The sequence below is a fragment of the Geotrypetes seraphini genome, chromosome 4, assembly GCF_902459505.1.
Source record: "Geotrypetes seraphini chromosome 4, aGeoSer1.1, whole genome shotgun sequence".
Taxonomy (NCBI): Eukaryota; Metazoa; Chordata; class Amphibia; order Gymnophiona; family Dermophiidae; genus Geotrypetes; species Geotrypetes seraphini.
Genome location: NC_047087.1, coordinates 106313385 through 106329317, shown reverse-complemented (window position 1 = coordinate 106329317; position 15933 = coordinate 106313385). Strand labels below are relative to the sequence as shown.

The window sequence follows — 15933 nt, the reverse complement described above, 5'->3', positions numbered from 1 at the left end:
GTTCTCCAACCTAGTGGCTGAGAAAATAAAGGCGAAAGAGTTGGCGTTCATGAAATATAAAAAAACCCAAGAAGAGGAGAGCAGAAAGGACTACAGGGTGAAACTGAAAGAAGCCAAGAGAGAGATACGTTTGGCGAAGGCACAGGCGGAAGAACAAATGGCTAAAAATGTAAAAAAGAGAGATAAAAATTTTTTCAGATATATTAGTGAAAGGAGGAAGATAAAAAATGGAATTGCTAGGCTAAAAGATGCTGGGAACAAATATGTGGAGAGCGATGAGGAGAAAGCAAATGTGCTAAACAAATACTTCTGTTCTGTGTTCACAGAAGAAAATCCTGGAGAAGGACCGAGATTGTCCGGCAAAGTTACACGAGAAAATGGAGTAGATTCTGCGCCGTTCACGGAGGAGGGTGTTTATGAGCAACTTGAAAAACTGAAGGTGGACAAAGCGATGGGACCAGACGGGATCCATCCCAGGATACTAAGGGAACTCAGAGAGGTTCTGGCGAGTCCTATTAAAGACTTGTTCAACAAATCTCTGGAGACGGGAGTGATTCCTGGGGATTGGAGGAGAGCGGATGTGGTCCCTATTCATAAAAGTGGTCACAGGGATGAAGCAGGAAACTACAGGCCGGTGAGCCTCACTTCAGTTGTTGGAAAAATAATGGAAGTGTTGCTGAAAGAAAGGATAGTGTATTTCCTTGAATCTAATGGGTTACAGGATCCGAGGCAACATGGCTTTACAAAAGGTAAATCGTGCCAAACGAACCTGATTGAATTTTTTGATTGGGTGACCAGAGAGCTGGATCGAGGACATATGCTAGATGTAATTTATTTGGATTTCAGCAAAGCCTTTGATACAGTTCCTCATAGGAGGCTGTTGAACAAACTTGAAGGGCTAAAGTTAGGACCCAAAGTGGTGAACTGGGTCAGAAACTGGCTGTCGGACAGACGCCAGAGGGTGGTGGTTAATGGAAGTCGCTCGAAGGAAGGAAAGGTGACTAGTGGAGTCCCTCAGGGTTCGGTGCTGGGGCCAATCCTGTTCAATATGTATGTAAGTGACATGGCTGAAGGGTTAGAAGGAAAAGTGTGCCTTTTTGCAGATGATACCAAGATTTGTAACAGAGTAGACACCGAAGAGGGAGTGGAAAATATGAAAAAGGATCTGCAAAAGTTAGAGGAATGGTCTAATGCCTGGCAACTAAAATTCAATGCAAAGAAATGCAGAGTAATGCATTTGGGGATTAATAATAGGAAGGAACCGTATATGCTGGGAGGAGAGAAGCTGATATGCACGGACGGGGAGAGGGACCTCGGGGTGATAGTGTCCGAAGATCTAAAGGCGAAAAAACAGTGTGACAAGGCAGTGGCTGCTGCCAGAAGGATTCTGGGCTGTATAAAGAGAGGCGTAGTCAGTAGAAGAAAGAAGGTGTTGATGCCCCTGTACAGGTCATTGGTGAGGCCCCACTTGGAGTATTGTGTTCAGTTTTGGAGACCGTATCTGGCGAAAGACGTAAGAAGACTTGAGGCGGTCCAGAGGAGGGCGACGAAAATGATAGGAGGCTTGCACCAGAAGACATATGAGGAGAGACTGGAAGCCCTGAATATGTATACCCTAGAGGAAAGGAGAGACAGGGGAGATATGATTCAGACGTTCAAATACTTAAAGGGTATTAACGTAGAACAAAATCTTTTCCAGAGAAAAGAAAATGGTAAAACCAGAGGACATAATTTGAGGTTGAGGGGTGGTAGATTCAGGGGCAATGTTAGGAAATTCTACTTTACGGAGAGGGTGGTGGATGCCTGGAATGCGCTCCCGGGAGAGGTGGTGGAGAGTAAAACTGTGACTGAGTTCAAAGAAGCGTGGGATGAACACAGAAGATTTAGAATCAGAAAATAATATTAAAGATTGAACTAGGCCAGTTACTGGGCAGACTTGTACGGTCTGTGTCTGTGTATGGCCGTTTGGAGGAGGATGGGCAGGGGAGGGCTTCAATGGCTGGGAGGGTGTAGATGGGCTGGAGTAAGTCTTAACAGAGATTTCGGCAGTTGGAACCCAAGCACAGTACCGGGTAAAGCTTTGGATTCTCGCCCAGAAATAGCTAAGAAGAAAAAAAAAAAAAAATTTTTTTAAATTGAATCAGGTTGGGCAGACTGGATGGACCATTCGGGTCTTTATCTGCCGTCATCTACTATGTTACTATGTTAGTAGAAAACATACATATTCAGGACATACTCAAACATGTTATAATATATGCATCCTATCCTAATCTTCCACGTATATTCTTCCAAAACTAGCATAATGCTCGTAAAAATGTTCATCCTCTATGAACCATAAAATGCAATACTGAATTATATAGAGCTAACAGAGTTGTTGCAAAAGGTCTGCCTGGAGGCTTATACTACATGCTTATTATTTATAAATATGCATTTTTCTATAGCATTTCCAATGTAACTTCACATATATGTCTGAATGCAGAAAAGGATTGCATTGAATGGAAAAAAGTAACACGATACTGTATATCATGTACATATCCTAAAGATATACAAATAATATAAACTTAAATATCCCATTAAAGGAAGAGAGGAAATCGAGAGAAAAATAGGGACAACTTGGAGAGTTATCCAAGTAAAAAGGAATAGAATTCAGAGCTAAACACTATATTGAGATCTGAGATCTTAAACTTGTGGGACAATAGGAAATGACAGAGGCAAGTGAATTGGAGAAATCTGAGCGTATAAAATTTTATCAAAGCATTTACAGGGAAATTGATGGAAAAATACAATTCTCAGAGCAAACAGTGAAGACCTTTTAGCCAGAAAGGCCCTAGAGAGATCAGGAAACCCCCCCAACATATTTTGACATAAAGAAAATATATTTTTATTATGAAAATTTTGGTCCTGTTCAAGGACAAAAATCATAAGCTGGTTATGATAGCTACTGGTTTTGGCTTTCTGCAAAGTGTTTTCTATTACTGACCTGAAATTGCCTCTGTTCACAGGCCTCCAAAGGCCCAGGACTTGAAAACTTGCTCATACTAAGTAACAAAACATTCCTTGCACCTAGATAGTGAAAGCATAGTTTGGAGGAATGCTTCTTGCTCTGGGTTAGAGAGTTGCGCGGGGACAGAAATCCCACCCGTCCCCACCCGTCCCCGCCAAAGTCCCACCCGTCCCCACCCGTCCCCGTGAGGAATCCCACCCATCCCCACCCGTCCCCGTGAGGAATCCCTCCGTCCCCACCCGTCCCCGCGAGGAATCCCCTCCGTCCCCACCCGTCCCCGCGAGGAATCCCCTCCGTCACCGCCCGTCCATATAAACTTCAGAAATAGTTATTTCATTTAATTATGCTACTGAATTAAAGGCTCTGGTAGAAACCATTTACAAATAAGCAAAAAGACTTTATTAATTTGAAAATATTAATTGGGAAGAATACATACTTTGCAAATGGGTTTCTACCAGAGCCTCTAATGTTTATAAATTTTTATCAACACAACTAATATACTACTTTATCCTGAAGCAAAATAAAAAAAAAGAAATATAATTCTTTTCCTACCTTTGTTGCCTGGTTTCTGCTTTCCTCATGTTCTCATTCAATTCCTTCCATCCACTGTCTCTCTTCCTTCTGCATCTTCCATTTGCTCTGTTACTGTGCCTCTCCCTTTCTTCCCCCTTCCAAATTTGTCTGGCACCCATCTTCTTCTCTCCGCTCCCCCCATAGTCTGGCATCTGTCTTCTTCCCTGCCAGCGTCTTCTCCCTACTCTCTCTTCCCCATTTCCTTTCAGCGTCCTTCTCCCCCCATCTTCCCCATGTCCTGTCAGCGTCCTTCTCCCCCCTCTGTCTTCCACATGTGCTTTCAGTGTCCTTCTCCCCCCTCTGCTTCCCCATGTCCTTTCAGCGTCCTTCTCCCTCTCTGTCTTCCCCATGGCCTTTCAGCGTCCTTCTCCACCCCTCCCGTCTTCCCTATGTCCTTTCAGCGTCCTTCTCCACCCCTTTGTCTTCCCCATGTGCTTTCAGCATCCTTCTCCCCCCTCTGTCTTCCACAAGTGCTTTCAGAGTCCTTTCCTCCCCCCCGCCCTTCCCATGGCCTTTCAGCGTCCTTCTCCACCCCTTTATCTTCCCCATGTCCTTTCAGCGTCCTTCTCCACCCCTTTGTCTTCCCCATGTGCTTTCAGCATCCTTCTCCCCCCTCTGTCTTCCACAAGTGCTTTCAGAGTCCTTCCCCCCCCCGCCCTTCCCATGGCCTTTCAGCGTCCTTCTCCACCCCTTTGTATTCCCCCATGTGCTTTCAGCGTCCTTCTCCCTCCTCTGTCTTCAAGTGCTTTCAGCGTCCTTCTCCCCCCCTCCTTCTCTACCGCCCCGGGTGCAGCACAGCCGGCCAGGTCCCCTTACTTTTGTGGCACTTCCCCGACCGACTGACAACAGCCCCGGTCCGACAAACCTCCCTGCCCTTAACTGCGAATCTAAATTACCTTATTACAGCTGCTGTAAGAAGATAATTTAGATTCGCGGCTACAGGGCAGGGAGGATTGTCGGACCGGGGCTGTTGTCGGTCGGTCGGGGAAGTGCCACAAAAGTAAGGGGACCTGGCCGGCTGTGCTGCAACCGGGGCGGGGTGTGGCGGGGCGGACCGCCCCGTCCCTTGGTAGCCACTCGAACCGCGAGGCTACTCTCCTCCTTACCTGCACTGCCTGCAGCACAGAGCCAAACGGAAGTCTTCCCGACTCAGTCGCGCGGCTCTTCTCTCTACCTTCTCTGCTTGCAGCACAGAGCCCTCCCTCCCCTCCGACGTCAGCGCTGACGTCGGGAAGACTTCCGTTCGGCTCTGTGCTGCAAGCAGAGAAGGTAGAGAGAAGAGCCGCGCGACTGAGTACATCCAGCCCCGCAGGATCCCCGCGACCCTAGGGGGCGTCCCCACGGGATCCCCGCGACCCTAGGGGGCGTCCCCACGGGATCCCCGCGACCCTAGGGGCGTCCCCACGGGATCCCCGTGACCCAAAGGGGGAACCCGCGGGATGCCCGCGGGTCCCGCGGGATTCCCGTCGTCCCCGTTCCCGTGCAGCTCTCTACTCTGGGTGTCTCTGATGATCTCACTCTGGGGTTTTACTCTCCCGAGCTGGGCCATGCCCTGACTCTATTAAGGTGGCCTGATGGGGGATTCTGTTTAAAGAAAACTGGAGTTCTCTTATATACTCCCTCATTCTAACTTTAGATTATACAGTTGGCTCTGACCCTTCAGGTATTCAAGACAAATCCAGATTATCAGGTTCTTTCCCTCCCTTCATACTCCAAATCCTTCAGACCTAACATAAAATGTGAAGGGAATCAAGAATTTTAAAATATCTATTTCACTAAACTATTTCTTCACCTTATTCCTCAGTGACCAAAATTGAGAACTGGGAAAATCTAAGAACCGGAGATTCAACCATCAGTTAAAATTCTCCATTGCTTCCAATTTTGATGGACAATAGTTTTATCATTAATTACACCTATTCTCCCCTCTTATATTCCTATATCTCCCTTCTGGCTTCCCTGTTAGATCTCCCTGAGACTGGAGGAAGCCGAGCTCTCAACAGTTTTATCCTGTCATATTAAGGACTGTTCCAAGTAACTGGTGACATCCATTCCTTCCCCAATGTTACTTTCTCAGACCTTATTAGAGCAAAATACTAGCTCACCTTCCAAAGAAGCAACCTTACCCACATACACCAAAGTCAGGGCCAGCTCTCTTATATCTACCACTTCTTCACAGACCCTTTAGCAAGGGTCAAAGTTGCCTTGTTAAGTCTACCCTGTTGACATTGTTCCACATCCACTGCATCATTTTGCAGTTCAAACAACTTTGTATTTCTAGTTCTAAGTGGGGTCTTGTGATACTTGGGGTTCAGTGAGACATTGAATAAGCTGAGAACAGGCTGTCCAACACCAAGCTCCCTTCAAGAAACAGCGCTGACAGCGGGCATGACTGATCCTGTAAGGGTCTTTTGCACTAAGGCCAAGGAAGATTAACTTTCTGATTGGTATGTGCATGTCTTCTGTATGCACGTAACTGTGCTGCCCCTGCAGCGCCTCTGCCAGCAGCTCTAACCAAACAAGTATGAAGCTCACCACACAGCTTCTGCCCTTGTTTTAGTTTTATTTGCTGGTTATGCTATGGCTAAATAGGTTTAAATTTTAAACAAATTTGTCCGTTCTAGGACTGCATGAAATTCCAGAATTGATACGGCGTGTCATATTACTTAAATCGAGTATGTTATGCATTTTGGTTTTTATTGTCTGTATTATCTTTGAAGCATGAATGACACATATTTTTCTTCTTCATTCAAATTTATGCACATGAGATTATACATCTTGATACGAAAGTATGGGTCACTTTAGATCTGCTGTTTAAGCTGCAAAGCCACATAGCATTTGTTTTATGATTATGGCATGGTGTTTTTATTGCATTTTTAACACTTCTACAGATCATGTATTGAATTCATTTAAGGATGCATTACAGTTTGGTCCTACACATAGTTGAATCTGTTCACAATATTGAGAATGTTGAGAATTTTATTTTCTCATATTTTATTGGATTAGCTTTCTACCTTTGTAATGTAATCACATTCATGGCATGTGTTTTTCATTATCTCATAGTTTTATTTCTATTTGAGGAATTAAGTTTAATTTATTTATGCATTTCACTTAATCAGGAACATATTTACTTTTTTATGTATACAGTTCAGTTAGATTTTGCTATATTTAGGCTATTAGAAAAACCATTGATGCTACTGATTTGATTAATAAAAAGGTAATCTTCAGATATGTTGTTCATTTCTATCTTCTTTTATACCATCTTTTTTATTTTTTTAAGTTATGGTGGGGCCTTAATTCTTATTAAATTTGACAATAAACATCATTATATAAGATCATCTTTTTTAAAAAAATTATCAAATTTCTATTATTTATCAAGCATTTACATCTTGTACAGAAAAGATTGATACAGTCTCATAATTTCTCAAAAAAAAGGAATACAAAATATTTAAAGAAATAATTGACTAATCATTCTCAAGTTCACAGTATAGGATCCAAGATTACTTTGGGGTCCATTTACTAAGGCACGCTAGCTGGTTTAGCACACGTTAAATATTAGCATGCACTAAGGCCCTGATTCTATAAAGGGCACCTAAGTCATGCCTAAAGTTAGGCATGCGTTAGGCGTCCAATCTAAGTAGTTAATGAGCCAATTAAGGGTCTTAACAAGCGATAATTGGTACTTAGGCGTCCAAAGGATGTAGACACCACTTTGTAGACACCACTTTGCAGAGGCAGCCACAGTTATATGGACGCTCATTTTTAAAACTCACGCCTAACTCAATGGGCGTGGTTTGGGTAATGACTCAATTTGGGCATCCTTTGATTCATTTACATAACACTGAGTGACATAGGGCGTCCATATCATGCCTGTATTGTAGACGAATGACAGCCAGGTCTACTTTTGAGCTTAGTTTGGGCTTCAAATAGATCCGAGTTCTATGGATGGAACTTAGACACTCTTTGGATGTTCTTCCAGAACTTAGGCACAGTTTGGATGTTCTTAATGCGATCTGCTAAATAGCTCTCTGGGTTTTTATTTTTGCTTTATTAAGTTCAAAATACATTTAATAAGGTAACACATAAACGGGGCACATCAATGCAAAGATATTGCATGCAAAACCTTCTATTTTTCTGGTCAAACAGCAATGCTATTTGCTAATTAGAGGAAAAGATCCATTAACTGAAGCACAGCACATGGAAAACATAGCTTTAGTTTTCTTGCTAAAAAGCTACCATTTTTTCTGAATAACAGTGCTCTAATAAGCTCATTCTTGAAAGCAAAGAAAGCACATGACGCAAATATATAGATTGCATGCATAACTTCATTTGCAAATGCTTAAGAACAGAACTCCCCCCCCCCCAGATATAGACATTAGCATGACTTCTACTTCATTGCAAATGCAGCTGCACAATGGTGACTTCATTGTGAGATCATCAAGGTGCACCTACAAGGTAGAATTAAAATATGTGCTGGGGAGCTGATTAGGATTTGAACTTATGACCTCAGGAAGAGGAGCACAGGGATTTTACTTATTTGCAGGTGTCTCTGATTGCCCTGTGATATGATAGCTTAGCAGATCTCTAAGCTATCATATCAAGGGCAGTCAGAGACACCTGCCTAGAAGCTCCACCAAACCACTCACTTTTCAACTTCACCACCTCTCCCTTCTCCCCCACCCTCTTCTCAGCCCTACAGCTACTACACTTTCTCCCTCTCATTCAGATATCCCTAGTTTACCTATATGCATCTCGACCATGGCATAACTCCCATGCCTTTCCCACATTCACTCATATTCTCCTACTCTTTCTCTTACTCTCTGCTGGGGACATCAATCCTAACCCCGGTCCTCCCAATCATATAGGTGCAATAGCTCAATAAGTAAAAGCCCAGTGCTCCTCTTCCAGAGGTCATAAGTTCAAATCCCAAGCAGCTCCCCAGCACATTCTAATAACATAATGATACAATTATAACATTAAGGACATTGTTTGGATGTCTAAATCTCACCTAAAACCTGATTCTCTAAAGGATGCCTAAAACGTTAGACGCCTAAACAGTGCTGAGCACGATCCTACAAAGGATGCCTAACTTAGGCACCTAAACGGCAGAATCAGGACCTAAATGCTAATGCTTCCATAGAATATAATGGGCATGTTAGCAGTTAATGCTCGCTAAATCGGCTAGCGTGCCTTAGTAAAAGAGGGGGTTTAAGTGGTTTAGCTTGAAGAACTTTCTAGATCACTCTAGAAAACAAAGAACAAATCATCTAATGCCTGAGCCGAGAGATCACCAATCTATTCTTAAGAGCTCGAACTTTGTTCTCCCTCGAGGCGTTTCAGGGATAAAAAAAAAAGCTGTTTGTTGAGAAGATTAAAAAAAAGACATGTTTCACTGACCGATACTTTACTATGCATTTACATGAATATCTAAAAAAAAAAAAAAAATTCCTCCTATCAAAGTAACTCCAGATTTCATAAGTAAAAATTGACACCTCCAGCTAAAAATTCAAATTTTTCCTGATGTATATTGTTATATAAGATAATCTTATTAACCCAGTTTTTATAAAATTATAGATTTTTTTAACAATCAAAAATTTTAGTGTTTGTTTCAGTACATTTACATATATTATATCTACCCTTTGGATAGGCTACCCCTCCTATTCAAAGATGTTAAGTGCTTGATGCTTTTTTTGTGTGTGTCTTGAAAATTCATTGCATTTAAATCCTCCCTGTTTGTTCTGTTTTATTTAAAATTTTACATGGTTTTAAGTAGTTAATATTTTACACAGTTTGAATGTTTGAAAGATTTTTTTTAGATGTGATTCTTCTATATAGCATTAAGTTTGTAATATATTTTAGAGTTCAAGTTACTGTTTGATTTAGATCAAGAGTTGTAATTTTACAATTTATGTACTCTCAATAATTTTTAAACTACAAATTAATTTTAGATTGAGAGTTGTAATTTCACAATTGATGTATTTTTAGCTCCTAGACTCCTGGTGCAGGCTATTTGATCAGCAACCAAAAATAATCCAATTCTCTTGGAATTGCAGGTTATTTTATCGCTTCGAGCCAGTTGAAGATTCTGAATAAAGGACTTTTGTGCACCTTTGGTGTACTGTTTGTTTAGGTTGTCTCTGTTATTTCTTTTTCTATTCTTGGTAGAATTAAAGGCCGATTTATAATAACTAACAAGTTCCCAATAGGATGCTAAGTTAGTAGCAGCTGAAGATAGTTTCTGCCAGTGGTACTCTGCTTGTATTTGCCTATCCTACTTATAACTGATTGAACAATAGCTTTCTGCTTAAGCCTTTTTGATGACATTTTGTTTTTACCTATATTGCAGATGTTTTCTGTAAAGTAGAGATGCCTACACAATACTGCCTGGCTTTGCTGGAACTGAATGGTATAGGTTTTAGTACAGAAGACTGTGAAACCCAGAAACATATCATGCAAGCAAAGCTGAATGAAATAGAAGCACAGGCTTATCGGTTGGCTGGTCACAGCTTCTCTCTGACCAGTCCTGATGACATTGCTGAGGTAGGGAAAAGTCTGTTTTCTAGGTATGTCATAGACTTATTGATAGATAACATCTAGCATTGTCCTTTGCATTTGGTTAGGTTATGAGATTTTATATACTCCCTAATTTACAATATAAGTCTATGCATAAATACAGATATATCATATAAAGGAGAGGAACTCCAATAAAATTTTAAAAAAAGAGACATGCACTCTTAAGAATCATACATCATACAAAATAGAAATCATAGTAGTCTGAGATATTAGACAGATTTCACCAGAAGTACAACGGGTACAAGTGGATCAATTTTTCACTCCATCAAAAATTACAAAGATTTGGGGACACTCGATGAAATTGCAGGGAAATACTTTTAAAACCAATAGGAGGAAATTTTTTTTTAACTCAGAGAATAGTTAAGCTCTGGAACGTGTTGCTAGAGGATGTGGTAAGAGCGGATAGTGTATCTGGTTTTAAGAAATGTTTGAACAATTTTCTGGAGGAAAAGTCTATAGTCTGTTATTGAGAAAGACATGGGGGAAGCCACTGTATCGGTAGCATGGAATATTGCTACTCCTTGGGTTTTGGCCAGGTACTAGTGACCTGGATTGGCCACCATGAGAATGGGTTACTGGGCTTGATGGACCATTGGTTTGATCCAGTAAGGCTATTCTTATGTTCTTATGACTTCTGATTGTGGTACCCACAGTCTTCCAAAGGCAAGATTAAAAAAAAAAAAAAATTGTTTTCGTGGCTGTCTTAAAATGCATTAAATCAGGTTCAGAATGGAGAGTCGAAGAAAGGGAGCTAAGAAGAAGAAAGCTGTTTTTCTTGTACTTTCCCAATTCACCCTCAGTGACCCAGGAAAGACCAACATATGATCGTTAATAGCTCATAGAAAGCGTATTGGCACATAAGGTATGACATGAGAGGCTAAGTAACTAGGAAGGCCAGCATATAATGCTTTATTGGTTAATGCTAAAATTTTAAACTTTAGCTGTTGGTAGCTTTTAGAATCATGTGGGTACTCGAACAGTGGGGAAACATGACCATATCTCCTGACATGGCCAAGTAACCGTGCAGCTGTATTCTGTAACAACTGCAGATGTTTAAAGTTTCCTTGGGTGATTCCTGCAAAAACATTGCAGTAATCAATTCCAGTTGTCACAATAGCAAGAATTAATGTATATAAGGTTTTAAAAGGTAGACTTCTTACTGCTGTAATCTGACATAAGAACAAGCCTGATTTTAATACTGATGAAGTATGTTGAGTGAAAGTTAAATGCAAATCTATAGTAACTCCTAAATATTTAAATGATGTAACAGTGTTTCTCAACTTCTTCAAGCCAAGTATCCCTAAGCCTAACAAATACCAACCAAGTACCCTTGCCCAAGCTCTGCCCCAGACCTGTCTAAGCTCCGTACATGACCCAACCCCCATAATAATAGTATTAATTATAATGCAATTTCTTCCATCCATTTTTCATGTACGCATAATATAATCTTATCTAATATAATAAAACCCTTATCCGCGCATGCGCAGTTGAAACGGCGTGATCCCTGCCGCCGTGATTTGTGCTTCCGTACCGTATTCCATTTGCAGTGCGTGCGCAGTGTTGGAGCCTGTGGCGGTTTGATTAGCGGCGGTAAGAGGAGCATTGCCATTGCTGATGTCGCTTCCAGCCTAGGGCAGGAAGGGAGGCTTCAACTCGCTGCTCCTGCTTGCTTCGGGCCTTCCTCAATGCCGGGTCCTGCTCCTGCCTTCACGCAAAAAGAAAGTAGGTGGGAACTGGCAGCGACGAAGGATCGAAGCAAGCAGGAGCAGCGAGTTGTGAATGCTATGCTGCCAATTGCTTTGTGAGACCCGGGAGGAGGGGGGATGAGAAACACTACTGATGGCTGGCCTACTACAGGACAGGGGGAACAGGGAAGGGGTGCTGCTGGACAGGGGGGAGGTAAAAGGAAGGGAAAAGGGCTACTGCAGGACAGGGAGAACGGAATGGGTGCTGCTGGACAGGGGGAGGTAAAAGGAAGGGAGAAGGGCTACTGCAGGACAGGGGGAGCAGGCAATGGGTGCTGCTACACAGGGAAGGATGGGAGGGAAATGCTGCTGTTACACAGGGGAGGGGAGAGGGAAAGGGGCCAGGGAGCAAATTTGCTATGTTTTGGGGGAGGGGTGTGCTGGGGGCAGGCAGCAATCTTGGTTTGCTCTTGGGGGGAGACAGAAGGGGGCGACGGAGAGAGACAGAAAGAAAGGCAGGCAGACATGGCACCACAGAGAGAGACAGGCAGAAAGGCAGAGGGCCACGGAGAGAGACAGAAAGACGGGCAGGAAGCGCATGAGAACGAAAGACAGACGCACATAGAAATAAATTACATTACATTACATAGAAAGACAGCGGGCAGGGAGAGAGAGAAAGCAAGAAAGACAGACAGGCAAGGGGCCAGAGAGTGACAAAGGAAAAGACAGACAACTAGTGGCCAAGGAGAGAGAGAGACAAAGAAAAAAAAAGACAGCGGCCAAGGAGAGAGAGACAAAGAAAAAAAAGACAGACAGCAGCCAAGAAGAAAGAGACAAAGGAAAAAAAGACAGCGGCCAAGGAGAGAGAGACAAAGAAAAAAACCCCAGATAGACAGACAGTGGCCAAGGAGAGAGAGAGAGAGAGAGAGAAAAAAAAAAAAGGACACAGCTCACACGGTAAGTTTCATTAAATTTTGTGATCTATTAAGTCTACACATCTATTCTAGCACCCGTTAATCTAACAGGCTTAAACACTAGTTAATACATAATGGTAACTACAAAATAAAAAAAATCCAGAAAGCACATTGTACGCAGAGAAAATGTTAATTATCATTTATATTTGGTTTTTTTCCAAAGAGGTCAAGGCAGATGACTTTAAAATATGCAATCAGTAACAACTATAGAAAAATAGACAAATTTAGAACAAAATATAGACAGAAGATATAAATTCACAAAACTGACACATTTTAATCACTAAATTGAAAATAAAATTATTTTTCCTACCTTTGTTGTCTGGTGATTTCATGAGTCTCTGGTTGCATTTCCAATATTTCTTTCTTTCTGCCTCCTGCAAGCTTCCTCTCCTCCAGACCCCATTCCCTTCCCCAACCAATCTCTCTCTCTCGGTCTCTCATTGTCCATCTGTCTTGAGAGATCCAGGCATCTCTCCCACCCTCCTCCTCTACTGCCACATCTAACATTTCTCCCTCTCCCATCCTCCGGATCATGTGTAGCATTTTTTACCACTGCCCACCAGCCCCATGCTCATTTCTCCTTCTATCACCCCTCTCCAAGACAATGCCACATTTCTCCCTCCATCACTATGTCCAACATTCCTCCCCCTTGCATCCCCTTCAATTTGCCCTCTCCATCACCATATCCAACATTTCTTTCTCTCATGCTTCTGTTCCCCATGCATCTCTACCTCACTCCTCTCTCTGTGCCCAATTTCCTTTCTTCCTTTCCCAATGTTCACCATCTCTCACTCACACACTCATGCCCATCAATTCTCCCTTTCTATTCCCTCCCTCCTATGTCCCAAGTTAGTGCTCCCATGTTCATTCCCCTTCCTTTCCTTCTGTATTGAGTTTGTGCCCCCCCTCAAGTGATTGGCTGGCCCGGAACAATCTCTCTGAGATCAGAATTGACATCAGGGGGGGGAGGCTTGTGGGCCAGCTGCATGCAGGGTGGCTTGTACCTGCGTGGATTTGCTGCTGGGGAGTGGGGGTGGAGTGTGTTAGCTCCGGCAAAGTGGAAAGGTAGGGGTGGGGGGGGTGCAACAGGTGTGCAGACAGGCAGGCAGAGAGGGATCCCCAGTAGCAGCAGCTTTAGTGGGGAGTAGGCATGAATCCCCGGCGAGAGGCAGTGAAGGATACCTGGTGTCGGCCAGGCTGCGTACCCCCAACAGGCGGCCCGCGTATCTTGTGTGGAGAAACACTGATACAACAGATAGAACTGGTAAATCAAACAAAATAGGGATGATTGATGGAATAGGATTATGGGTCGTGAGCCAACAAGCAGTCATCTTAGCTGAGTTTAATATAAGCCTATAGTCATGAGGATAAATGGAAACTGCAGCTAAGAATGTTATAATGCCTCTGTATCGCTCCATAGTGCAACCTTACCTTGAGTATTGCATTCAATTCTGGTCACCTTATCTCAAAAAAGATATAGCGGAACTAGAAAAGATTCAAAGAAGAGCAACCAAGATGGTACAGGGGATGGAACTTCTCTCGTATGAGGAAAGACTAAAAAGGTTAGGGCTCTTCAGTTTGGAAAAGAGAAGGCTGAGGGGAGATATGATTGACATCTACAAAATCCTGAGTGGTGCAGAATGGGTACCAGTGGACTGAATTTTTACTCTGTCAAAAATTACAAAGACTAGGGGACACTATGAAGTTACAAGGAAATACTTTTAAAACCAATAGGGGGAAATATTGTTTCACTGAAAGAATAGTTAAGCTCTGTAATGCACTGCCAGAGGTGGTAAGAGTGGATAGTGTAGCTGGTTTTAAGAAAGATTTGGACAATTTCCTGGAGGAAAGGTCCAAAGTATATTATTGAGTCAGATGTGATAGAAGCCACTGCTTGCCCTGGATCAGCAGCATAGAATGTTGCTACTATTTAGATTTTTGCCAGGTACTAGTGACCTGGATTGGCGACAGTGAAGACAGGCTACTGGGTTAAATGCACCATTGGTCTGATCCAGTAAGGCTATTCTTATGTTCTTAACTAACACTTTGCATAATAAATTATTATATTCCTCCATACCCAAGTGATATCCATACTAATCAACTGACTGGAAGGGAAACTTTTTCTTAAGATGTACAGATGTTGTCCTTGGAACTTAGGATGCCATAGTGGGTCAAAGCAAGGTCTATTAAACCCAGCATCCTGCCCCTGACAGTGGCTAATCCAGGTCATAAATACCTGGAAAGCTCCCATAAAGTAGATCCATTTCAAAGATAAATGGCTTTCCCAAGACTGCAAAGTTAATAAAGATTTGTGACCCTTTTCTTCAAGGTCTTGTTTAAGGTTACATTATTTTTAGGATACCTACCGTAAAATCTGTCCAGTAATGTCCTCATGTTCCAAGTTACTGGAGTTCTCATTGATGCCCTCCCCAAATCTTACACCAAATCACCACAAATGGGACACAGACCATTCAAGTCTGCCCAGTAGCGGCCTTAATTCTTTAATTTATACCATTCATTTTCTAATTAGAGATCCTCTATGTTTATCCCACTGCTGTTATTGTCTATTGCTTATGTTTAACTTATTCTTGCTTTACACCACCTTGAGTGAATTCCTTCAAAACGGTAGTAAATATTTCTTTAAGAATGGTTGATGCATGCAACAGCTTGTAACTGGAAGTGGCAGAGACAAGGCCAGTATTTGAATTCAGGAAAATATGGGATAAGTGGATTTTTGAGTGAGCAGAAGCAATTGTAGAACTGAACAGTAGGTGTGGATGGGCAGTGTGATCACTGCCTGGTGTCATATTCTTTGTTTCTGTGTCTTTCAGGTTCTGTTTCTTGAACTGAAATTGCCACCAAATGGAGACATGAAAGGTCACAGGACCAAGAAAACATTGGGCTACACTAGAAGAACAGCAGTGAATGTGAAGACTGTCCGAATGAGCAAACAATTTAGTACTACAAAGGTACAGTAGTAGCATGTTGAAGTAACAGCTACTTTGAAGTTTTATCCCCTGAAGCAGAGCATTGGTTTCAAATATGATCATATTGGGTTAGACTGGATCTGATTGACTTTGTTGACATTTTTGAGATGCTTCACTTTTGGCAGCAACTCTTGGCGCAT

The 15933-nt window shown here is 42.3% G+C and overlaps 1 protein-coding gene across 8 annotated transcripts in view; it reads left to right on the top strand.

Moving 5' to 3' along the window:
* The window catches only part of POLQ (DNA polymerase theta), a 321333-nt gene that overhangs the window by 215976 nt on the left and 89424 nt on the right, over positions 1-15933 (top strand). For all 8 annotated transcript variants that reach the window (XR_004539268.1, XR_004539267.1, XR_004539270.1 and 5 more), the window contains 2 exons: positions 9921-10114; positions 15638-15775. Coding sequence is in view for 4 of the 8 variants with exons in the window: in XM_033942580.1 (XP_033798471.1) it covers positions 9921-10114; positions 15638-15775 (332 nt within the window). In the remaining 4 variants the exon portion in view is untranslated. The remainder of the gene's footprint in view (positions 1-9920; positions 10115-15637; positions 15776-15933) is intronic.